General features: G+C 39.4%; 1 protein-coding gene across 10 annotated transcripts in view; it reads left to right on the forward strand.

The window, feature by feature from the left end:
• Nucleotides 1–26,640, forward strand: part of DNAH9 (dynein axonemal heavy chain 9) — a 372,566-nt gene that overhangs the window by 116,805 nt on the left and 229,121 nt on the right. For 9 of the 10 annotated variants that reach the window (XM_077166001.1, XM_077166002.1, XM_077166003.1 and 6 more), the window contains 3 exons: nucleotides 7,707–7,863; nucleotides 14,752–14,856; nucleotides 23,448–23,605. In XM_077166001.1, coding sequence (XP_077022116.1) covers nucleotides 7,707–7,863; nucleotides 14,752–14,856; nucleotides 23,448–23,605 — 420 coding nt within the window. Of the gene's footprint in view, nucleotides 1–7,706; nucleotides 7,864–14,751; nucleotides 14,857–23,447; nucleotides 23,606–26,640 lie in introns of those variants that run through there. The other variant, XM_077166010.1, reaches the window with a different exon arrangement.

Raw genomic sequence — 26,640 nt, forward strand, 5'->3', positions numbered from 1 at the left:
GCTGCCTTTTACAATAGGGTTTCATTAGTTTACAAATTTACAGTTCTAAAGCCATGAAAATGTCCAAATTAATGCATCAAGAGGAAGCCACTTTCCTCTTGGTAAAGGCTGCTGGCATCCAGGGTTCTTCTGTCACATGGGAAGGCATATGGTCAGTGTCTGATGGTCCTTCACTCCTGGATACTATTGCCTTCACCTCTCAGTTCTAATGGCCTCCTCTCTAAGCTTCTGTGGGTCCTCTCTTAGCATCTCTAGGCATTTTTCTCTAAGGTCTCTCAATGTTTCACTCTCAGCTCTCTCTATGGGTTTTTCTGCCTTTTATCTTCATAAAGGACTCCAGTAAAGGATTAAGATCCATCTTGAATTGAGTGGGTCATGTCTCAATTGAAACAACCTAATCAATAGGTCCCACCCACAGTAGGTCTGCCCCAAAGGAATGGATTAAAAGAACATGGCATTTTCTGGGGTATATAACAGCTTCAAAGCAGCTGAAGAACTTCAAACCAGTTTTAAAAAACTACTGATAAGCATTCCTGGCAGTTGGAATACTGTGGACAAAGACACAGAAATGGGAAACTTAAGATTTGTTCCTGGAGGGAGTATAGTCTTTTGACTTTGAAATAGGTAGTAGGCCATAAAGCTGGGGAGACAGGTAAGAGTCAGACTGTAGAGTGTGAAGAATATATTCTGTATCCAGTAAATAGTGATAAACTACTGAAATTTTTTATGAGGAGGAAACTCTCTTAATTGATATCACCTTTTTATCTGGTAAATCCTGTTATTTTTCCAAATAGCAATTAGTGGGATTTTAATCATAATGCTTATGGAATCAAGGAGACATGGGATATCCAAAATAGTTGAAAATTCAAAAATTATCTATAGAATAAGACTTCATGGTTCAACTCTCTCTCTTTTTTTTTTCTTCTTTCATTTCTTTGATTCATAGTCCTGTCCAGTTTGGAAAGCTCTTTCTCCAAGAATCCCACTTGTACTAGTCAAAATTCTGTAAGGAAACAGAACCAACAAGAGACATCCATAAAAATACAAGATTTTCTAAAAGTGTCTCATGCAACCATGGGTATGCATAAGTCCAAATTCCACAAACAGGCCACAAGCTGTTTATACAAGCTCTGATAAAGGTCTCCAATGAATCCCCCAGGAAGGGCTGGCTGGCTGAAGCAGAGAGAAAGATTCTCCTCTCTGACTTCTCTTTTAAAGCCTCCAGCTGATTAGATTAAATATCACTAATTGTGGAAGACACTTCCCTTGGTGACTGCAGATGTAATCAGCCATGGATGCAATCAATGTGCTGATGATATAATAAACCAGCCACAAAATGTTCTTGCAGTAACAGCTAGGCCAGTGCTTGCTTGACCAGACAACTGGCCACCATCATCTGGCCAGGTTGACACATGAACTCAACCATAACACCACTCAAACTGTTCCTCTTTTAACTCTTGTATTTTTCTTTTTTTGAATGGGATTTTATAGGTGTCACATTTCTGTATCCAGTGGCTCCCTACTGCAATTTAACTCAAAAAAAAAAAGTCTTCATAAAACCTTGTAACCCTGCCAAACTCCCTGACTCTTCCTCTCTCCTGCCTCCATAACCCTCCTTTGTGTTCCTTCATCACTTTAAGGTCATTCCCAACTTAGACCTTTCAAGTGTGGTTATCTCTGCCTGAACTGCCTTTAGTTCTGCTCTCAGTTTTGAGAGGCCTTTCCTGATTACTCTTTCTAACTGACTACTTTCCTTGCCTCAGATACACACAGAACAGATATCACCTGAGATATCACCCTGTTTATCTCCTCCCTAATATTTTACATGTTTGAAATGATCTTCCTTGCTTTTTGTCTGCATTCTCCTTCAGAATGTAAACTCATTGCTACCAGGGACTTTATCTTGTTTGTTGCTATGTCACCAGCACTGAGGAAATTAATATTTATTGAATGAAGAAATGATGATTGGATACTGAAGACCCAGATCATAAGAATATGCAGCATCAAGGAGAGGTCAAATCAGAGAAAGGATCTACCCAGGACTCTGTGTCTTGACTTCCAAAGAGGAAGAGGACTACTCTGACTTTTCACCTTAGCTGGGGAACCCACTCTCCTCCCTTTGTCTATCTTAAGATAAAAGGCAGATAATACCTTCTCAAAGGAAGATGCAGATCTCTCAGCAGCTGGGACAGTAAAGGCAGCAGCAACTCTGGGGGTTTCAGGAACTTTAAGGTTTTACTTAGTCAAGTAAAGGAGCTCATTCAGTGTGGGTAAAAGGAAGAATTTTTCCCACTCAAGCTTCATTCATATACAAAGACACCACTCACTTATCTATGTCCTTAGGAAGATTCTCAGCAAAACATCTGCCATAAGCAGGGGGGAATATCTGGTGTGCTACTCCATTTTGCAATGGGGGTTTCTCCCTGCCTTGGAATATGAGCTAATAGTTTGGGAATTTATATCACTTGGAACAGATGATGAAACTATTACATATTTGAGTGATTTGATCCCTCTCTGTCTCCCACTCTTGACTATAAGTTCCATGAGGACATTGACTTTGATTTGCTCATTGTTCTACCCCCAGGCCCAGCACATAATAAATTTCCGGCACATAATAGATTTCAAGAGATATTCTTTGAGTGAATATGATGCGATGATATTGACACTCTGGATTTATATCCTTCTTTATTATACTAGTCAGAATATTTCCTTCCTTGCCACCAGCATAGCAGACATTATTATCATTCCAACTGATAAAAAGCAAAAGACTTTTCTTTTTCCTGGGTCTTTACACCTGCCCAGGAGTTGAAGATAATTACCTCTTCTGAATGTAGAGGTGTCTAGCACACTAATACTGCATGCCTGATAGAGGTAGAGGGTAAAGTTTAGACAGTGAATAATTTCTAAAATGGGGATTCATAGCCTACTCTGTGGAATGACAAAATAAGAACTTGAAAGGAAGGTTTGCTGCAAATAACAGCAAATACTATATAGACCTTGACCTTGTTTTGCATATTAGATGCTTCTCTAATGAAATATTATGTACTTCAATATTTATATGGCAAATTCCATTTTCTCATTGCCTTCCATTATAATCTCAAGAAATGTTTTGTCCAGAAAAAATTGGCCTCAATACAGAAAATCACATTTTAAAGAGCATTCAGCGTTTGTTAGTGTGTAGCCTAAGTACATTTAATTCTCTCCTGCCAGAGAAATAAATCAAATGGACAATTGATCTGTACAACCTTTGCACATTCATTAAAAGCACACCCTTATTACAGTACATCTGACTGATTATGCCTATTTCTTTGGAATTTCCCTAGATAGGACTTGAATATACAAGTATATCCAATGGCTTGGACATTGTCGCAAGAGATTGGTACAACTCTAAGTTGGACAACTAAATGGAAATGCTTTCTCAGGCTGAAGAAAACAATTTGCATAAGTCATTTGGATGATCTCCCCCATTTCTTCCTTTCCCTCACCTTCATACATATCACCCCTTTCTGCCCTGTGCTAAGTGCAGTTTTAATCAACTGCTTATCAATTTAAAGTACCTCTTAATTTATCAGAGACGACTGTAAGTAGGTGAGATATAATTGATGCAAGAGTCTTTGAAGGTGAGTTTCTGGACGACACAACTAGCAAAGCTCACACATTTTCTTTTAAGATTTTCTCTATTTTTACTAGAGAAGACATGGAAAATTTTGTAATGTGTAAAAAAATATAAAAGTAACCCAGAGATAATCATTATTAATATTTAGTGTTATTTCCTTCTATATTTCGATTTTATAAATGAAATTGAATTGATATGCTATATGTAAAATATCATAGGTTGTGTTTTTCAACTTAACATTATAATTATGTATGTATCTAAATATTCTTCTAAAACACTTCATTAGCTGAATTATAGTCTCTTCACAAATATCCTGTAATTTTTTAAATAGTCATATTATAGAATACTTAAGTTATATCCAGGCTTTTATTATTAAAAATTAAATGGCCATGAACTTGCTTATATATAAATTCTGAACTATATTTCATATTACCCCAAGATAGATTCCAAAAAGTAGGATAACTAAACGATTTATACTCTCAAATTGTTCTTGGAAAAAAGTCTCTACACTTCCTGTTGGTTTACAAGTGTCGTCTCCCAACACCTTCATCTTTAAAAATATTATGAATTTTATAAGTCAAAATTGTATCTCATTTGCATTTGAATTTCCTTAATTATTCACAAGTTTGAGCATTTTAATTTGTTTTTGGCTATCTGCATTTCCTTTCCTGTGATTTATTTATTACTACTAATGTCCATTTTTCTAGGTAGTATTCTTTTATTGTTTTTATGCTTTATTGTTTTTATGCCCATTTAAAGCTCAGGTTAATATTCACCTACATTTTATCCTAGTTTATTTCATTTAACTAGTTTATTCTATTTAACTTTTTACCTTTACCTTTTTAATTCTTGGGAAACATTTTTGCTACAGGGCTATTGAGTAAAGTGTTTTCATCAAAACATTTTTGGTTACAAGTGACACAAACCCATCTCAAACTAACTTAAACTTAAAAGAGGACTAATTTTATCACATACCAAGGATATGGTCCAGCTTTCTGCAGTGTAACCACTACTGTGGCCTAAACAGTGAGTTATCAGGACTTGGGCTTGCTCTCATATCACGGCTTTGCTTTTTTCTGAGTGTTGGCTTCTTTGTTGCATAGGTTTTCTCGGTATGGCTGGAGAGATGTCTCCCTGCCCATGCCATTTTGACTCCTAATCTAGAGAGAGCAGAAACCCTTTCTTTCACAGCACCATATAACAGGCCCCTTGAAGGGACTCTGATTGGTCCTATTTGATCACGTGCTGATGATCCCTGAACCAATGAGACCAAATACTTTGTCCAGCCTGAGCCTTGTGCCCACCCCTGGGAGGGTAGGAGAAGCTATGATTGACTGTCCCAGCAGAATATAAAGGATAGAGTGGAGATGATTTTCCAAAGTGTGGGATCCTGGGCAAGGAAAAAAAACCACATACAGGAACAATCATGTGCAGTATAGAATTTGAAATTTTTGTTTATAAGTTACGAGTGAATCCCACATATTTTAGTGAGTAATTGGTCCTTTACCTCATTGGTTTGTGATGTGCTCTACCATAAAGTTCTGAGACTATACATTTACCTCGGAAGTATTTATTGTGGTCCATAAGTGTGTCTATCCATCTTTATGCCACCCTGTTTAAGGGGTGTAGCCTTATCATAAGTTATAAAATTTATAGGGTAAATTTTATTAAAAAAAAAAAAAACTCTGGCCAGCAGAAGAGGCAGTGGTGGGACAGAAAGGGGGTGGGAGGGAGGATGGAGAGGGATTCTGCAAGAGGTCAGAACTCATCTGGTCCAAAAGATTAGTTCGAGAAGAAGCCTGAGGGTGGGAGGGGTGGAAGGCATAGGGCTGACCTATAGCCGGAAATTCAGAACCCAGGAAAACAGGTGCAGTTCAGTCTGCACGTTCAACCGCAGAGGATCTGGCTCAAGTGTTTGAGGGAGGAGGGATGCTTTGCCACAGGTATCAGGTGATAGAACAAGGTTAGCAGGACACAGCTTTTCACCTTAACCCTAATACACCTTGCCTGTGTGAGCCCAGCTTGCCTAGTGGTCAAATGCAACCTGGGTCCCCCGATTGTCTTTGTCTACTTGTAAGTTACATAGGGAAAAATCAAGATGAAGTGTTAATCCCACATGCCTCTCCTCTCTGCCTGGGGAAACTGCCTTCCTGGGTTTCAATTTTCAAAAGGCTGTAATAGATATGGGAATTTTGCACTTAAAGTGAACTGCTTTCTCCTTTAAGTGTTTTCAAAACCATTTTGGTTCTTAGCTTAATGGAGCCCATGCAGACCCAGCCACCCTCTGGCATGAAAGGTGTTAACTCAGAATCTCTTGTCAACTCTAGACATCAGATACAGAAACAAAGAGAATTAATTTCAGAGGTCCCCCTCAGACAGCCCTAAGCTTCCCAAACTTTAAGTTGACAGTCTATGGACTGACTTGCTAAGTATGAAAAAATTAGGCTGATGGCACAATTTTTAAGCAGTTTTATTGGGGCGTAATTAACATGTCTTGCAGTTCGCCCATTATAAATGTTCAATGATTTTTAGAAATTTATAGAGTTGTTCAACTATCATCACAAGCCACTTTTAGAATAGTTCCATCACTTCATTTGCAGTCAATCCTCACTCCCACCCCCAGTCCTAGGCAACCACTGATGTGCTGCCTGTTTTTTCTGGACATTTCATATAAATGGTATGATGCAATACATACTCTTTTACATCTGGCTTCTTTTGTTTAGCATAATGTTTTCAAGGGTCATCTGTTTTATAGCATGTATCAGTACTCCTTTCCTTTTTATTGATAAATAGTATTCCATTGCATTTTATTTATCCATTCATTGTTGATAGGTATTTGGGTTATTTCCAGGTTTTTGCTATCATGAATCATGCTGCTGTGGACACTCTTATATGTCTTTTTGTGAACATGTTTTTATTTCTCTTGAGTAAATTCTTAGGAAGGAAATAGCTTAATTGTGTGGTAAGCTTAACCTTTTTTTTTTTTTTTTTTTTTTTTGCATGGGCAGGCACCAGGAATCGAACCCAGGTCTCCGGCATGGCAAGCAAGAGCTCTGCCACTGTGCCACCATTGCCCACCTTAAGCTTAACTTTTTAAAAAATAGCCAAACAATTTTCCAAAGTGCCTGCACAATTTTACATTCCCACCAGCAGTGTATGAGGACTTCAATTTTTCCACATCCTCACCAACACCTGTTATTGTAGTGTCTTTTTTATTACAGTAATTCTAATGGGTGTGTAGTGGTATCTCATTGTGAATTTAATTAATTTGGTATCCTGATAATCAGTGATGTTGAATACCTTTTGATGTGTTTGTTACCCAAAAGCACATGTTAGACTGAGACTAAATGGAAACATAACTCCTTCAAAAAAGTACAAGAAATTACCTTAAAACTGAGTTTGTTAGTGAAAATTGCCACAGGAGAATTAAATCAATTGAGTGCTTGATATTTTCATTCATTTACTCATCCATTTGTTTCATAAATATTTATTGCAGGCCTGTATGTACTTGGACTAGTGCTAGATTCCGGAGAGGAAATAATGAATAAGACATAACCATAGTTCATGTATATTATGAAGATATATATGGAAGTTATATATGCCATCTCTCATGGAAAGCTAAAGAAGAGTATAGCAAGCTGTAGGAGCTCAACCAAGCAACATCTGCTACTCAACCTGGTGTGGAAGGGTTCAGAAATATACTGGATGATGTAATGTCAGATATGAGCCCTGAGTGGTTGGTTAGTGGATATTAGCCAGGCAAAGATTGGAGATAAATGTCTTCCATGTAGACTCAAAGGGTTGGGGGCTGGGTAGGGGATGAGGGGAGGAGAGAGAAGGTAAGCAGGTATTCGGGCAAGTGAAAATTGTTCTGTACAACTAGACTTAAGAGTATGGGACTTTGGGGGAGGGGAGCTGTGAGAAAAAAAAAGCTTGAGTGTTATGGAGAACAAATGGGAGTTGGGGGAGCTCACTTATTCCACAGCCCACACATGGCCTGGAACTTCAGCTCTGTCTCAAGGGACCCAGCAGGGCCAAGGCTATTCATTGGGCCACTTGAAAATTACCTATGGCCTCTCATGTCTGGCAGGTGCTACATCACCCTGACCCAGTCTCTGCATCTGACCATGAGTGGGGCTCCTGCAGGACCTGCAGGCACAGGCAAGACGGAGACCACCAAGGACCTGGGCCGAGCACTGGGCATCATGGTCTATGTGTTTAACTGCTCAGAGCAAATGGATTACAAGGTACAGAACAACTCCTCTTCAGGAGGGACTAGGTGCCAGGTGGCATACCAAACCAGGGTAGTATTGAGCCACACCACCCTGGCTTACCTCCCCCAGACCTCTGAACCCAGACAAGGAGAGGTACTCTGTTTGCTCCCTCACAGTAAACCTGAGTGGCTTTAAACCCTGAAGCTTGTTGATCTCCCCCTAAATCTTCAATGATGTGACAAGGAGGTACAGAGTCTAGATTCTGATTCTACCAATGAGCTTTGTGACCACTGATGTGTTACTTCACCTTTTCAGTCTATATTTCATCATCTATTGTTATGGTTTGCTGGCTGCCAGAATGCAATAAACCAGAAATGGAACAGCTTTTAAAATGGGGAATTTAATAAGTTGCTAGTTTACAGTTCTAAGGCCAAGAAAATGTTCCAATTAAAACAAGTCTATAGAAATGTCAAATCTAAGGCATCCAGGAAAAGATACCTTGGTTCAAGAAGGCCGACAAAGTCCAGGGTTTCTGTCTCAAGTGGAAAGGCACATGGTAAACACAGTCAGGGTTTCTGTCTCATCTGGAAAGGCATGTGGCGAACACGACGTCATCTGCTAGCTTTCTCTCCTGGCTGTCTGTTTCTTGAAGCTCCCCGGGAGGCATTTTCCTTCTTCATCTCCAAAGGTCACTGGTTGGTGGACTCTCTGCTTCTCGTGGCTACATTGTTCTCCTCTCTCAGAATCTCCCATTTTCTCTGAAATGTTTCCTTTTTATAGGATTCCAGTGAACTAATCAAGACCAACCTGGAATGGGTGGAGACACATCTCCACCTAATCCATCTTAACACCATTCTTGATTGAGTCACATCTCTGGGGAGAGTATCTAATTAAAGTTTCAAAGATGCAGTACTGAGTAGGGATTTGAAGAAATGGCTGCCTTTACAAAATGGGATTATAATTAAAACATGGATTTTCTAGGGTATGTGCAACCTTTCAAACCAGCACATCTATAAAGTGAAGAAAATTACTATATCCAAGGTCCTTAATTAACTATTTGGCACAGAAGTATAGAAAGGCTCTTAAGTGGCTAACATATAGATACTAGTCTTCTATAAAATTGGGCTTTCCCCTAGAATACCTACAGAGGCAGAATGTTCTACAAGGGCAGGTGTGAGTTCTGAAAGCAGAGTAGAATAACCCCAACTCATAGCAAGATGTGTCACAAAAGGCAAATGCAAGGCAAATGTTCATCAGGTACTTTCTGAGCACTAATGTATTCCAGGTTTTCTGTTATAGAGAAAATTAAGAGAAGCAAAAAGCCCAACCAGTCAGTTCTTAGCTAGAAAATAGATTCTTTTTTTTAAATAAGTATAATAACAGATTGCCTTACATTACTATTATTTTGTATTGTTTTATTGTATTCCTTTTATAAACCGCCTCAAGTCCCTTTTGAAAACAGGATGGCTATACATAAATTCAGAGTGGAAAAAATAGAATAATTGCATGAAAAGATTACATATTTATAAATCATATGATATATTGATGTTAAAACAAGGTTAATTTAAAAATACTTTTAGAGGTTGCAAGAGAACTCCTGTAGTTATCACATATAGGACTCCTTAAATGAGGTTCATCTTCTTTAATTTCTCTTGTATATAATTTTGCTGTGCAGAGAGGGCAGGATCATCTGGCACCGTGTTTTCTCAAAGCAAGTAAACAAAATGAGGTTTCAGACCCAAAACAATATCCTCCCCATAGTCTACATGGTAGGTTTATAGATGAACCCATTAAGATAATGTTTTTCTTTAAATCAGGCTACAAAAAAAAAGATGTTTATTCCCTCTACAGAATAAAACTCAACCTTAAAGATTATTTCAAGTCTCTAGATTCTTCTATAGTTGAGCAATGGTACATTGCTAAAATAAGTATAGTCTCCTAAAGGGAGCATTCTAGCAGATACACTTATTAAATGTGTAAGATGTGGCATATTAATTGAAAAAAAATCTACTGGATCCCTTCAAAGTCATGCCTGGCATAGCAAACAAGAATAGATGAGTTGGCCCTATGGCCAGGATCACTAAGGCCATTTAACACTATGGCCTTTCAAAACTAATCTCTGAATCCTGGTTCCACCAATTGCTCTAAGATTAGGGCATGAGAGGAGGAGTCTATTCTTAGTTTGTTTGAACAGTGAGGGAAGCTTCACTCGTGTGATACAGAGACAGAGCAGAGCAACACCAAGTGGCTTGGTGAAACACACCAAAATGAAGATGTTTCCCTTTTAGCCACTAAATATCCTTTGTGATCAAATTGCCTCACTAAGTTGCTTATAAAGCTCCTCTCCCCTTTGTGGTCAGCTGTTCAGAATTATATTTTTTATTTTTAAGTATTACAGGATTCAAACTAATGTATATTGTTATTGTTCAGCATGTTTTGGGTATCATGAGAGGATACAATAAATGATAGATGGATGGATGGATGGATGGATGGATGGATGGATGGATGGATGGATGGATAGATAGATAGATAGATAGATAGATAGATAGATAGATAGATAGATAGATAGATAGATAGATAGATAGAAAGAAAGAAAGAAGACAGGCAGATAGAGGATAGATAGAAAGAAATAGAAACCATGGAGTTTACAGAGACAAGAAAAACATATGAAATAATTAGGAGAGGTACCAGACAGTATAACCGTGTATACGAATTTGTGATAAACAGGACATTCCAGAATGGGTAGAGAGCCACAAGAAACTTGAGCTCTTAAAGTTTTGGATGAGTGCCAAACAGGGCACATGGCATTTTAACACATCTTAACCCATTAGAATGTCAGCTTTAAAAACATGATCAAGTTCTAAGTACAATAGATATCCTGTCCCCATTTTGACTTCATCCCTCAGCTCTCTTCCTAGGGCCTGGCTGGGATGAGGAGAGGATGGAGTGAAGGTCAGGAAGACCTGTGTACACTTTACCAGGTGTCACTTTTGATGTGTCTTCATGATACAATAACATGTTCTATCTGTTTCTCCAGGAAAAAAAAAAAGCTATATATAAACATGTAACAATGAAAATACTGAAAAATAGATTTGGAAGTTATCCGTGCACAAGTAAAATTTGAAATGATCAAAAAGGACCATCAAATGAGATTGAAGGCAAGTTCAGAGTAGGAAGAGAATTGTGGAAGTATAACATTCCAGAAGCTAAGAGAGAAGGGAATCTTAAGAAAAAGTGGTGTTCTAGAATATCAACGCCACAAAGAAGTAAAAAAAAAATTCAAATACTTTCAGGTTCAAAACCATTTGATGTTTCAGCAATAGCCTCTCCACATTGAATTCAAGGGAGAGAGTACCATTGTTATAATATAAAAAAGGAACTAGTTTTATGGGTTTTCCAAGTCTCACTAACAGAGTAAAGCAATAACTTTTTGATTTCCTCAAGTCTCCACATTGTTCTTGTATTCAATCGCAACCTCCCTGAATGCTCCAATCCTCATGAAGCTAAATGGCATGAAGCCTTCTTATAGAATTCCAGAGGCAGAGGGCATCTTGAGGGTCCCTGGGACTCCAGTCTGAACTCTCCTCTAAAATGCCTCCCTCTGCTTCATCACTCATCCCCTCCCTTATTCTCTTAGCATCATTTATTTTTATTTTTTCATTAGCTGCTCATTTCCTTTCCATTTCTATCACCCCTTCATCTGGCTCCTTGACCCCTCAGGTTTGAATGACTGCAATGTTTTCACTTAAAAGTTTCCCTTATTTTCGTCTCTTCCTGTCTCAATTCATGCTGCCTCTGGTTGCCCAGGGAATCAGTATCATTTTATCATGCTCCCATTTTTATTCTGAAGCCTGCAGGTTCTTTCTGGAGCCCATCACTTCAAGGTCAGATCTCTTGATTGGCTCTTGGTCCCTCCCCACCTCATTCAGTCTCATCATCCACCTTCTATTGTTAACAACCCCTCAGGTACCTTGGCCAAGTGATACCTGGTAAAGTGTACACAGGTCTTCCTGACCTTCACTCCATCCTCTCCTCATCCCAGCCAGGCCCTAGGAAGAGAGCTGAGGGATGAAATAAAAATGGGGACAGAATATCTGTTGTACTTAGAACTTGATCATGTTTTTAAAGCTGACATTCTAATGGGTTAAGATGTGTTAAAATGCCATGTGCCCTGTTTGGCACTCATCCAAAACTTTAAGAGCTCAAGTTTCTTGTGGCTCTCTACCCATTCTGGAATGTCCTGTTTATCACAAATTCGTATACAGGGTTATACTGTCTGGTACCTCTCCTAATTATTTCATATGTTTTTAAAATATATGAAATTCTAGTCCTCTCTCTCTATTCAACTCTTCCCTCATAGTGTGCTTGACATTCATCTGGCAGTGCCGACTGGCTTCCTGTCTTTTTCCCTGACTGATTCTTCATTCACATCTATGATAGTATCATTTTCCCTGTGGTCCAGGATTGGAATTTTAAGACATCCTTATGTGTGCCTTTCCATCCCTAATTCCAGTCAGTTACCAGTGTTAAGTCTCCATGCCACTCACTGTCAGGCCTTTAGCCTTATTCTCCTCGCCCTTATCCTAGCCCAGAAACGTACCATCTCCTGGCAAGGCTTTATCACAGCCTAAACAGTAGCGCCAGGAGAAGTAGGGAGATGGGGCACGTAAATAAATGGAGCAACGTGGAGTCCTGGGGTTCTGCTGCAGGCACCTGGGGTGGGGATGGGGTGGGGAAGTGTGGAGATGACAAGCATCCACTCTTGAAAACTCTACTTTTCTCTGTATATATTGGGTTTCCATTTGATGAAAGGGGTCCTCAGGTTAAAAAAAATTTTGAAGTCCCTGTTAATATGGAAAAGCATGGATTTTGACATTTGACTCCTGAACTTCCACTAAGTATTTATGACATTTGACAGTTGCTTAATATACATTAGATATTTATTATATTATATATTCCTCATGTATATAATTGACATCCATATATAAGATTTTTTAAAGAACTAACTGGAATAATGTTAAGTACACAAATACAATGCCTACAACTTATGTCAACTTCTCAGAGCAACTGTCCCTGACTACCCAATCTGAAGTAGCCACTTCACCCTTATTTTGAAACTCCATATAAGACTTATCACTATCTGATATTATATTATTTTTCTGTTCATTATCTGCTTTCTACATTAGAATTTAAGCCCCTTAGGGATAGGGACTTTTGTTTACCTCGTTCATAGCTGATTTCTAATGACCTAGAACAATCCCTGGTACTTAGAACATGCTCACTAAGCATTTGTTCAATGAATAATCAATTAATTCAAGAAGTTTAATAAAAGGTAGGGTTTTTTCTTCCTCTCTTTTTAAAGTGTTTTCCACATCCAACTCAACCCATATGGATGTTGGGCTGATTCTCCTAATACATGGTATTAATCATGTTCTCCCCTTCTATAAATTTCCAAACATCCCTCATAACCATTCAAGGTTTTTTATAACTAGGACCCTCATTAGTAATCCGACTTTCCAACCAGAATGTCACCTTTATGTTTCTCTGAATATATTATGATTTTTCTCATCCTTCATCAATAATCTTCCCTCACCTTCGAATGCCTTTTCCTTTTCATTCTTTCTGCACATATTCTACTATCCTTTAGGCTTGTATTCCCCATTGCGTGTTCTGAAGCATATGGATCTGTGAGATACCTAAATCCCAGAACTTCTGACTTTTAATCTTGTGTTCTTTCCACTATGCCAGTGTTTGCCAGTAACCAGGGGTTATAAGAGGGGGAAAAATTCTAGCCATATAACAAAGTCAAACTAATTTATTTGTTGCAGGACTTCTCAGGACCCTTAAAATACTAATAGAATTCCCAAATTTCAAGAAGTGGTTTATAGAATGTCAGTGTCATTTATAGAATGTCAGACTTGCTTGACCAAAAAACCCTTTCTTCAAGGAATATCTTTCAGGTCTTATGTTCCATGAAAAATATTTTGCAGTTGTAATATCTGAAATTCACCTCTTTGGTAAAGCTGATTGCTCTAGAACACAGTGCCCCACTCCTCTAGAAACTCCATAACATTTGTGATCTATATTGTCCATTAGAACCATACTGATGAAGCATTTTTCCTGTTTTATTTGTATACATTGCCCCTACTACCTACCTAAAAAGTTCTATGAGGGACTGAGCCCTATGTTTAGTGTCATTCTACGGACAAAACTGATGATCAAAAGGGCCCAGGGAATGCATGAATAGGACTTTTCCATTATTTGCAGATTTTCTTAGCGTTTTAATGATATCTTCTTGCCAATGGTTTTGAGAGTATCTACCATTAATTTATCCCTTTAAATTGCTCCATGGTTCACTAGTTTAAAGCCCAGGATGGTTTTTATTTCTTAGAGCAGAAACACTTTCTTCCCTTTGAAATTCTTTTCTTGCCCTCATTTGAAAAGATTTACCTGTACTTTATTTTCTATATGCAGTATCACCTCCCTACCCCCTGTTTCAGTTCTGTGCCACTCTGAGAAATCTGGGTATTTGGGCATGGGATACAGGCATAAACTTTTCCATTAGTGCATGCCTAAAGCTGAATGGAAGGGTTTTTATCTGAATGGTACAAAAGAAATTAATCTTTTATTCATTTCCTGGGATTTTGAAAGCTACAGAATCAACAGTAATGCAACGCTGATGACATTTTAAAAGGATTTTAGTCCCAGTGTCTTGAAAAGGTTCTGTTTGATCCTGTGAGTTATGTTGGTACCCCATAGCCATCAAAAATTTAATTGTTCTTGAAATTTTAGTATGAGTTTCTGACCAGTAGTCTTTAGGGGACTGGAAGTATCTGTAATAAAGAAGATGGAAAATGAATTAGAAATGTATTGATAAACCCAATGCTGTTGTTAATTTAATCTTTCTACATTTCATTGCAGTCTTGTGGCAACATCTACAAAGGCCTCGCTCAAACTGGTGCCTGGGGTTGCTTTGATGAGTTTAATAGAATCTCTGTGGAAGTCTTGTCGGTGGTGGCAGTGCAGGTATGGGGGCAGGAAATTGGTGGGAGGCTCCTGGTCATCATGCCAAGCCCTCTGGAAGTCTACGTCCTCTGCTTTTCAACCTTTCCTGGGCACCCACTTCGCTTTCCCCTTTCATCCATTTACATTTCCTGCTCCTTCATCCACTCTCTAAAATCAGGCTCAGACAGAGACTCTCCTCAAATATGGGTATCCTGCAGGTCTCCTAAAACAGCCGTACCACCAAGGTGGATCGATTTACTAGCTATAGGACTCCATTGCTTTCCCTGTAAAATGATAATAAAGAATATCTATCCTACCTGCTTCACAGAGGTGTGAAAATGATCAACTAAGACAGCAGATTCCAGCTCCTTGGAAAGCACAAAAGCTGTGAAAATAGTCAGACCAGGGCTTAAATTTCAGCTCTTCCATTTCTGAACTGAGATTCTGGGCAAGTTGCTTCAGGTCTCTCAGTCTAATTAACTCAAGTAATATAAATTAAGATTATAGTGTGACTACTGATGAATGAAATAATTTTTTATCAGATTTTATATAAGCATGCCACGTCTTTCATATCATCCAGAAAGCATTTATTGAGTGCCTGTAACAGAGCAAGCACTATGCTAAAGGTTACATTGAATCAGGCCCTAATCTCAAAAACTTGGGTTCTTAAGACAGACATGAGCACTCCTCAAAGTTGTATAAGTACTTTGATCACTGACTCACAATATGACATAAGACTTCCCAATATGTATTCTTGAAACCAGGCCTTAAAAGGCTGGAGAAGATTTGAATTTGGGTAAGGATCCCACAGACAGTGGGAACAACATGGTGGGGGGAAGGAAAAGTGAACAAAAATGAGTTGATAGTGTGTTTAGTACCAGGTACCATTCATATATCACCTTATATTCCCATAAGCAGGGGCTAAGTAGTTGGAAGACTGGTGGTTGAAACTTTCTCAAGGCATTCCTGATTGGAGCTGCAAGGTCCTGAACTGAAGCCTGTAGGCCTCCCCCTGTGGCCCTCTGGTGGCTTGCCACAGATTTTGGAGGGCCAGGATTTCCTGCTCTTGCCAGCCAGATTGCAGCTGTGACTGCCCTCATACAAGTCCAGGACCATTCGTCATGAGTAGTTCCACCTATGAGTTTCTCATTGTGGTGCTCAGGGTTAGTAGGTTGCCAAAGGGCCATCTTGGTGTGTCCCTCCAAGGAGTCCAGTGGAAGAGCAGATGGGAAACGGTGAGAGAGCTGTATTGGATAAGCATAGACCCTTTTGGGTGCTGTAGATTGTGTAAGCAAACTCCATATGTAATTGGAATTGAAAAAAAATGAAAGAAAGAGATTCTTATAGAATGGGGTTAACCAGACAAGAAGGTGGAAGAAGTGGTTAGTGTGTAGGCTTTGAAACCACACTGCCAGTATTCAAGTCTGGCTCTTCCAGCTACCAGCTATGTGCCTTAGGCAAGTCCATGTCTCAATTTCCACATACAAAAAAGGGGTCAATAATAGTACCTACATGACGGGCTGTAATAAATACTAAATCAGTTAATGCGTGTAAAGCACTAAGAACAGAGCCTTGCAGATAGTAGGCACTCAATAGAAGTTAGTCTTTTGTGATGATCATGATGGTGGAAGTGGTGGTGGTGGTGACGATGATGTGATAGTGAGTTGATGATGGTGATGGGATGATGATGATAATAGTGTTGATGGTGAAGATGATGAGGGTGATAATGAGGGCAATGATGATGTTGATGATGGTTGGGATGATGGTGAAGATGATTTGATGGTGAGGATGATAGGGTGACAATGGTGATGGTAGGTGACAGCAATGATGATGATGGTTATGATGGTGGATGGAGATGACTTTCATTATTATCTGCGCACTGAAGGCAATGGGTTGAAGACAAGTAGATGGCTGAGTACATGGGGCTGAGAAAGAGACACTCACGTCTTGACTTACTGGTCTCCTCTACACTCTCATTCCTTCTTAGCTGGACCAGCCTCAGGAAATCTCATCAACCTTAAAGATGAACCAGTGCCCAATAGCATTGCCTGCATAATAGATACTGGATTTGTCTTATTTTGAAACTGCCTTGCACAGTGTCAGTAAGGGGTTCTCCAAGATCAGTTCCATTTTGCTTCTGCAATGAAATAAAGTGAGAGCAACCTGGAGTTCCCTGATGCTTCCACACCCCCATTTAGGAACATACCCATAAAAAGACATCCTCAAGAAAGTGGTCTGACAACAGCCTGTGCAAAAATCTGGGCTGGAAGCATTTAAAACCGTATACCCATCCAAGGAGAAAATTGCACTTAATTATTCTCACGTTAATAGAGGCTGGCATATTGGTTCAGATGCTGCACCAGCTGCTGACAGTTCTTATCCCTCACCCTCCTCCTCTCCTCCTCTGCCTTTCCTCCTCTCCACTCCTCACCCGTCTGTGCTTCTCTTCCCAGTAATTTCTACCAAAGTGATTATGTTTCAGTGTCCTTGTAGGGGGATTTTTTCATGTTTCTGTAATATTGGTCAAGAGGAATTGAATATCCATTTGAAAAAAATGTGTGGCAATTCCAACAAATTATTCTGCTATTTTTTAAATGTTTAAGATACTACTAGCTAATGTTTAAGATACTACTACTATTTCTTCATCATCTTGCCATAAATCTTGTAAGAAGCTTGCTAGGCCTTGGATTATTTGGGCCCAGGGACATGTGCAACCAGGACCACCCTGCAACCTGCACTGCTTCTTTTGACCATGCTCCTGGCCATGGATTCCTGCCACTTTCTTTCCTTCTCTGCAAGTCCTTACAGTGTACTGGGATGAAATGGGAAGCAGACAGAAACAGATGATCAGTTAGCAAGGACTTGGGAGACCACCACAGCAGTGTTCCAAGAACTCAAGGTGTCAAACAAATGCTTGAGTCTCAAAGCCAACAGAACTTCCAATGTAATAGCCTTTATAGAAGAGTTTAAGTTCTAATTAAAAGACACAGATATTTTTTAAAAAATAAAAAGTAATGAGTGAGTTGCACTTCCTGAAGGCAGCAGACTCCAATCTGCAAGTGTAGAGAGAAACTTGTAGGGTTTTAGTAACATGGGGCAATTGGAGTCAAAGGCTTGAAAACAAAATGACCTTAGGGCACTACAGAGTGGGCCACTTGAATGGAGTGAAAAGATAAAGAACAGGCATGCAGAGAATAAGCTGAGCGGATTCACATAGCATAGGATTGGTTGATGACCACCTTAAAAGTGTTACCTGCAGATAATGTGGCTGCAATGTTTCATTGAGTGTATCTGATGCAAGACCTGATAGGGAGGACCCAAGGACATTACCCACCTTGAGCACCAACTTCCAGTCTATGATGGGAAAAACAGCATTATGATCTCAAGGCAAAAATCGAATGCCACAGTCAGCGAAGTACACATGGCTTGTGAGATAACAGATTGATGATTTGAGACCAGTAATGGCCTGGAATAGACTAATCTTAGTATCATCTTAGAAGTAAAACCTATACAAATATATAAAATATAAAAAGGTATAAAGTAAGTTCATTAGAGCAGTATAATTAAAGGGCCATTGAGACTGGAAAGAGAAGGTGGTTGGGGAGAGATTGGGGGTCATAAAATCTGTATTGGGCATTGTGGTCCAATGGCAAAGACACTTAGTTTGCCATCAGGTGTCCTGAGAGTAGACAGTGGGGGCGGGGGGCAGGCATGGGTGGAATCATCTATCCCAATGTTACTCAAACTGTGGACCAGTAGCATCAGCATCACTTGGAAACTTGTGAGAAATTCTGATTCTCAGGTCACACCCCAATCTGCTGGAATAGAATCTGTATTTCTACAAGATCTCCAGTGATTCCTCTGCACAATAAAGTTGGAGAAGCTCTGCTCTTGCACAGTAATCTCAGTTCAGGCTGCATATTAGGATTGCCTAAGTAATCCTGAAAAATAATAGTGCACAGTCTCCACTCCCCAAAGATTCTGATCTGGAATAGGACCTGGCATCAGGTTTTTAAAAAACCTTACCACAGGGCAGTCCATAGTGGCTAAGCAGGCAGAGTTCTCACCTGCCATGCTGAAGACCCAGGTTCTATTCCTGGTGCTTGCCCATGCAAGAGAAAAAAAAAAAAAAAAAAAAGCTTACCACAGGATTCTTATGTTCAACAAACTTTGAGAATGAGAATTCCAGAGGGAGCCTGTCAAATAAGGAAAACATCCTTTGCAGACCATGTAGATTGGGTTCATATTAAGACCCCACGAGATTGAGCCCAGTTGGTCTGGGTTAGTGGACTGCAGTGACAGATCCTCTCCATGAAAGTTGGGGCAGAAGGGAGGGAGCCCCCTGGCTCCTCTGAGAGTGGGAAAACATCAACATGCACCCATGAATGGGGACACCTGGGCAGAAGCAGGTATTAGTAGAAATTTAAGAATCAGACTGCACTGTTCTCATCAGAATCACCAGGAGGGTTTCTTAAAACACAATTGTGGGTGGGCCACAGTGGCTCAGCAGGCAAGAATGCTTGCCTGCCATGCCAGAGGACCTGGGTTTGATTCCCAGTGCCTGCCCATGCAAAAAAAAATGCAATTGTTGGGCCCCGCCTCCAGAATTTATAATTCAGTGTATCTGAGGTGGGACCAAGAATTTATATGAGAATTTTGATGGAATCAGAGCAAACAAGCTGTAGAATGGAGGACAGGTCACTCATATATTCTTGGCTTCAGTTTCCTCATAGGTAAAATACTTAGTCTAGACCAAAGTTTCTCAGCCCCAGCAGCACTATTGATGTTTTAGACTGGAAAATTCTTGGTTATAGGGGACTGTCCTGTATAATGTAGAATGGTTAGCAGCATGCCTGGCCTCTACCCACAAGATGCCAGTATCACCCATCCTCTCTAGTTTTGGTAACTAAAACTGTCTCCAGACATTGTGAAATGTACCCTGGTGAGCAAAACCACCCCCAATTGAGAATGATGGTTTCTACATAGTTTTCCTTTATTTGTTTTTTTAAAAAATGAGCGGCAACAAAACCTTCTCTTATTTTATGGAAACTTATGTCTCCAAATTGTAACAAACAATTACATTCAGAGACAGACAAGTTACTCTGAAAATATATATATTGATGAAAGGATAATATGTGTTTATAGCAGTGTTCCTTCTGGAAGAAAGCAATTTGGGGAAGTGGTTAAAAAACATGTACTTTGGCACTGGATCACTTGGTTTTAAATTCAGGTTGCCCCACTTGCCAACTGTCTGTCATCAAGTGGATTTGTTTTATTCTTTTAATTTTTTATTTTGAACCAATTTAAACACACAAGAATGTTGCAAAAATAATATAGATAGTCCCCATATACCCTCTCCCAACTTCCCCTAATGTCAACATCATACATAGCCATAGCACAGTTTATCCCAGGCACAATTCTTAACTGCTTTTTGCCTCTGTTCCCTCATCTATGACATGAGAACCATAGAGTTGTTGAGAGGATTGAATGAGATAATTCATGTAGCATACACAGAACACATCTAGTACATATCAAGAGCTCAATAAATGTTAGTTATTATTTTGTGTTTTTCCTGTGGCTTTAAAATCCCCCCAGAATGATGTTTCTTTAGTGGAGAAACAGATCTTATGAGTGAGAACTGGGCCTGGCACCCTTTATATCCATCTATAGCCACCTGTGTGTGTACCTCCACTGACAGCGTTTCCAGTTTAGTCCATACACTTCCAGCCCATCTTCTTCTCCTCCTAACATTCCAGAGGGACCTCTGGACTTTTCCAGGGCCTAGTCCTTATCAGGGCTTCCTGATACAATACATGGTTTGTTCTTCAGACCTCACTCAGCACCATGATCCTTTGGGAAAACGTGTGCAAAAATGATCACAATACTAGGGAAGAGAAAAGGGGCAATGAGGAAAATTGCTAAGGCAATGAGGAAATTCCAGGTAAGGGGTCTCATGTCCTGTACAAACCAGGCTAATGTAACCTTCTATTAGCACTGGTGTTTCAACTACATCGTCAAGTCTGTTCAACACTCTTCCTCAAGGGCCCCACTACAGAATGTTACACAAAAGCACAGATGCCTTCAATCCTACAGTGCATTGTAAATTCTTGCTGAGCATGAAGTTTCTGGGCTTTGGTGTGGCAGAAGGGAATGATGAGTCAGAGCAAACAACAGAAATGGTCCTTGGCTCTCACCTTAGCATTGGCCCAAAGGTATCAGAGCAATTTGTAAATGGTAGTTAAACCAACATCCCCATTCTATAACAAGATGAGCTCTCTCTATATATTTTGTAGACGGAAGGATTGGGGAAAAATAAAGAGAAAAACCAGTAGCCAAGTAACAGTTCAGCCTTTATCACTTGCATACCTTGCAGGGAAATAAAGATGGTGAGAGGTTCCATGGCAGAGCCTCTCTTTTGTACACGGTGAGAGCAAGTGGAACTCATCTGTGTGGCCAGCGTGCTGGAGACTGCCTCTGCCAGTATGACATTGATATTCTGCACAGAGAAAAAGAGATTTCAGGCTTAAACTAATTGCTGTGAGCTCAAATGTATTCAGTCATTAGAGTTTCACTTTGGGAAGGGAGCTGAATTCTAATTGTAGAATTATCACGCATCCTGGTAAAGAAGTGCCAGCACTTTCAGACACTGGAGAGAAGTTTGCCCAGTAGCAGAGAGTGCAAAAGTCTATTGTTTCTCTCTGTGTGGGTGTCTCTTTATCTGTCTCTGCCTCTCTTTTATTCTGACTCTCTGACTGTGTGTGTCTCTCGCTCTCAATCTCTTCTTCTCTCTGTCTTTCTATCTTGCTCTGTGTAAGTGTGTGTGTGTGTGTCTGTCCATCTCTGTCTTTCTCTCTCTGTCTCTGCCCCTTTATGTCTCTCTGATCTCCCTCCCTTTTCTCTTTCTCTGTCTCACTCACACACACTCATCCTGCCCCTTCTCCACAGAATTAGGCTACTCTTGGCTATTCTAACACCTCAGAGTTAGCTAACATGGTAAAGACTCATTTAAAACCTTGAAATGACCCCAGATTTCAAGTTTTACTTGCAAGAACCCTGAAAGGCTACAAATATCCAGAGTCCTCTGAGCCCTGTCTGAGGAAGACTGTAGACTTGTCTCCAAGACTTGCCTTTTCTCTTCCCTCCTGCTGTTGATCATTTTTGCACGTGTTTTTCCAAAGGATCGGGTGTGGAAAAAAATCACTGAATTTCATTTCCATCACCTTTCCCACTGCTAAAAGAGTGATTAAAACCTAAATCTGACCACGTATACTTAAATCCTTTCTGGCTACAGATCATGTTTGAGAAAAAGTCTAATCTCTTTAGAAAGATACTAATTAGCCTTTCTGGGTCTGACCCAGGCTATCTTTGCCATTGATCCTCTCTCTGCTGCTGGCCACAGACAGGATGCTCTTTCCACAAAGGGATCATCCTCCTCAGCCTGTGTATCTGGAGATGCAGCCTGGGAAGTGACTGGAGGAGTTAATACCCAATAAGGACCACAACTGGCATAATATTGGTGATATCAGCAATTACCATGTTAGCTGCAATTTTTAAACACTTTAATCAATGCTACACACATTATAAACATCACTTCATTTAATCCTTAGAACAAGCTCTTGAGGTAGGTACTGGTTATAGCTATCATGCAGTAACTCAGAGCAAAGGGTCGACAGTCTGTTCTCTTGGATTCAAATCCTAAATGCTGCCACTTTGTAGCCATATAAATTTGGGTAAACTACCCAAACATTCAGTGCTTCCATGTTATTGTAGAGAAGTGAGGGTAATGATAAGAAATTGCTCCCCTCTAAAGATTGTCATGAGGATCAAATGAATTCATATATAAAAAGTGCTAAGGACATGAATACACTTTAGTTGTTATTACAGAGGAAACCTATGCTCAGAGGGAATTAAGCATCTGTTTGCTATTTTCCCCCATCCCCTTACCCACTTTTTATAGATGTAGATGTGGACACCGTCTTAGCTTGCCGGGGCTGCTATCACATACACCAGACATTAGTTTGTCTCATGGTTTGGGAGGCTAGAAGTCTAATATCAAAGTATTGTCAGGTCCCCCTTTCAACCAGAGTCTTTTGCTTCCTGGGGCTTGCTTGTCAGAATCCTTGGGGTTCCTTAACTTGCATTTCTGCCTCTGTTACATGGTGGTGTTCTATGGCTTACTCTGACTGTGTCTGAATTTCCTCTCTATATAAGGCCACTGGTAATACAAATTAAAGCCCACCCTAATTCAGTTTGGCCACACCTGAGTAGGATCTCTGAGGATCCTTGTCACAAATGAGTCCACACCTTGATTCACCTTAATGTATTCACAGATACTATTTACAAATGGGTTCACACCCACAGGAATGCTGAGTAAGACTTGAACATGTTTTGTGTGGGATATGTGACTCAATCCCCAAAATGCACGTAATTTCTCTTAGACTTGTGCCCCATGCCCATCTGTAAAGGATTCAGAGTGCAAGATGTGAAAGTTCTTCAGATTAAGGAACCATAAAACAATGGTGCTTATGTTGGTTGTGGCTATGAGTTCCCCGCTTTAGCATGACCAACTAATAAAATGCAGTGGAGGCATTTTCTGCTGATTTGTTCACCAGGTGAAAAGCATTCAAGATGCAATTAAAGATAAGAAACAGCGATTCAACTTCCTTGGGGAGGAGATTAGCCTGAATCCTTCAGTTGGTATCTTCATCACCATGAACCCTGGCTATGCCGGCCGCACAGAACTTCCGGAGAACCTCAAGGCTCTTTTCAGGTGAGGGTTAGGTGAGGGTCCCCAAAGAAGTTTCTTTTCTGATTTTTTTTCAATGAAAATATAACATATATATTAGAGAAAATCTGGAATTTTTGAGAAGTAGATTAAAAATCCTTTTAATACCCTTACCAGTAATATTTTTTGCTTAATTTTGTTCTGTTTTTCTATATGAATACTTTAAATTCATAATTTGTAGTCTACATTTGTGGTGTACATAAAGTTCCACATTGTTTTGTTTTTAATTTTATATGAAAACATATAGTATTTTATTCCATTATATATTCTTTTTAACATTTTTTATTGTGAAATATAATGTATAAAAAGAGATAAAGCAATAATTTTAAAGTACACTCCAACTAGCAGCTACAGAATAGATTTCATAGTTTCAGGTATTTCCTTCTAGCCGTTCCAAAACACTGGAGACTAAAAGAAATATTAATATAGTGATTCAGCAGTCATACTCATTTATTAAACCTTATCTTTGCTGTTCTAACTCCTTCTCCTTTGAGCCTTCTCCCACTCTGTAAGAATTTTGGGCTATGCCCTTTTCTAACATTTTCATATTCAGAAGGGGTGTCAATAATATAGGATGGGGGATGGAATTAGTTGATGTTCTTGGAGAGGCTGGCTGCTCTGGGTTTGAGGGTTTATCTAGTCTAGGAACCTTCTGGATGTAATAAAACTTTTATAGAGTCTCAGTTAGAGCCCTAGGTGTTCTTTAGGGTTAATAGGTGTGATGTTGATTGGGGTTTGGCAAACTGTGGCAATTAGCAATATCTAGCTGAAGCTTGCATAAGAGTAGTCTCCAGAATAGTCTCGACTGTATCTGAACTTCCTTAACCACTGATGTCTTATTTTGTTACCTTTCTTTTCCCCATTTTGGTCTGGAAGGTATTACCAATCCCATGGCGCCAGGACCAGCCTCATCCCTGGGAGTCATATCCCACATCATCAGCGAAACTGTCGCCCCTGAATATCATGTCCCACGAGGGGGAGGGTAATGATTTTCCTTGTAGAGTTGGGCTTAGAGAGAGAGAGAGGCCACGTCTGAGCAATAAAAGAGATTTCCTGGAAGCAACACTTAGGTATAGTTATAGTTAGGCTTAGCCTCAAAATGGGTTTCATAAGGAAAGCCTCAAAATCAAGGGCTTAGCCTATTTTCTTAAGAGTCCCTAATATTTGAGAGAACACCAGGGTTTCCCAGAAGGAAAAGTTTAATAGTTCCACATTTTTCTCCAGTCCCTCAAGGGGCTTTACTGATACTTTTCAATTATCAGCCCATCATGGTCTGTTATATCTCTGGGTATTACCTTAAGCTATACGGAATTACAAGGTCTTGTTCCCATTCTGGTCTATATATGTGTTTGAATTGCTTAAATGAGCTATCCAGACAGATTGATTTAGAATGTGTATTACAGAAAATTTAGGACCTAGACAGAATAAATTCTCTGCCTTTGGTCTCATACAGTAGGTGAAGCTCTAGATACATATACTATCATCTTTTGGCCTGTGTTCTGATTTGCTTTAGATCCAGCCAGATTGGCTTCATTTTAATCTCTAATTGAAGGCTGATCTCTTTTTGTTTCTTTGTTTCTTTAACTGTTATTGTATATAGCAGTGCTTACTTTCAGGGCTGCAGAGGACCAGCTCTGAATCTTAGGTGTCACAGAGGTAGTCAAAATTCCAGGGAAATGCCAGCTATACACGTATAGTGCTGTGTTTCAGAATCTAGAAATATAAGTATGGCTGCTATAAAAGTTTGCAATCTAGGCCCCAATTTTCTTATAAGTATTTACTGAATGAGACCGTAGTATATTTGTTCTTTTCTTTCTGGCTTATTTTTCATAACAGATTGTCCCCAAGATTCATTCTGTTTTTTGCATGCCTCACTACATCGTTCTTTTTTGTAGCCGCACAATATTCACACACACACACACACACACACTCACACACACATATATATTCACAGGTATTTTGTATATATATAAAACACAGTTTACCTTTGGCTTCTCAGTCATTGTACTCTTCGGCCTCCTCCATCCATTGGGCATCATGGATAATGTCCAAAATAAACAAACCATGTCTTATAGCATCCTCACTTGGTTGTACAATCAATAACACTCTCAATTTTAGACAGTTTTCATCGGTCCAAAGAGACAAAGAACCAATACACACAGTCTCATCAAATAGCAAATCAAAGCCTCCCCAATCTCTTGTCCCTCCCCCCGATTATTCAGCCCTGGTATTGCTGTGGTACTGTTGCTATATTCCTGTTAAACTATAGGCCATAGTGTGCAATATTAGTACTGGCTCTTATATTTAGGTCTTTGATACACTTCGAGTTATACACTTTGTATAAGGGGTCAGGTAGGGGTCCTCTTTTCATTCTTTTGTCTATTGATATCCAGCTCTCCCATGCCTATTTATTGAAAAGACTATTCTTTCCCAGTTCAGTGGCTTTGGGAGCCTAATTGAAGACCTATTGACCACAGATTTGGTGATTTATCTCTGTGCTCTTAATTCAATTCCTTTGGTCAATACTTCTGTCTTTGTGCCTGTCCCATGCTGTTTTGACTACTGTGGCTTTATACTAAGCCTTAAAGTCAGGAAGTGTTAGTCTTCCCACTTGCTCTTCTTTTTTAGCTATTCAAGGTTTCTTTCCCTTCCAAATAAACATGATAACTAGGTTTTCCAAGTCTTCAAAGTAGGTTGTTGGAATTTTTACTGGTATTGCATTGAATCTATAGATCGAATTGGGTGTAATTGACATTTTAAAAATATTCAAGCTTCCTATCCATGAGCATGGAATGTCTTTCCATCTGTGCAGGTCTTCTTTGATTCCTTGTAAAAATGTTTTCTAATTTTCTGTGTACAAGTCCTTAACATCTCTGATTAAGCTTATTCATAGATGCTTGATTCTTTTGGTTGTTATTTTGAATGGAATTTTTTCCTTAAATGACTCCTCAGCTAGGTTATTACTTATGTATAAAAACATTACTGATTTTTGTGCATTAATCTTGTATCCAAGATAATCT

This window comes from Tamandua tetradactyla, chromosome 6 (assembly GCF_023851605.1).
Source record: "Tamandua tetradactyla isolate mTamTet1 chromosome 6, mTamTet1.pri, whole genome shotgun sequence".
Classification (NCBI taxonomy): Eukaryota; Metazoa; Chordata; class Mammalia; order Pilosa; family Myrmecophagidae; genus Tamandua; species Tamandua tetradactyla.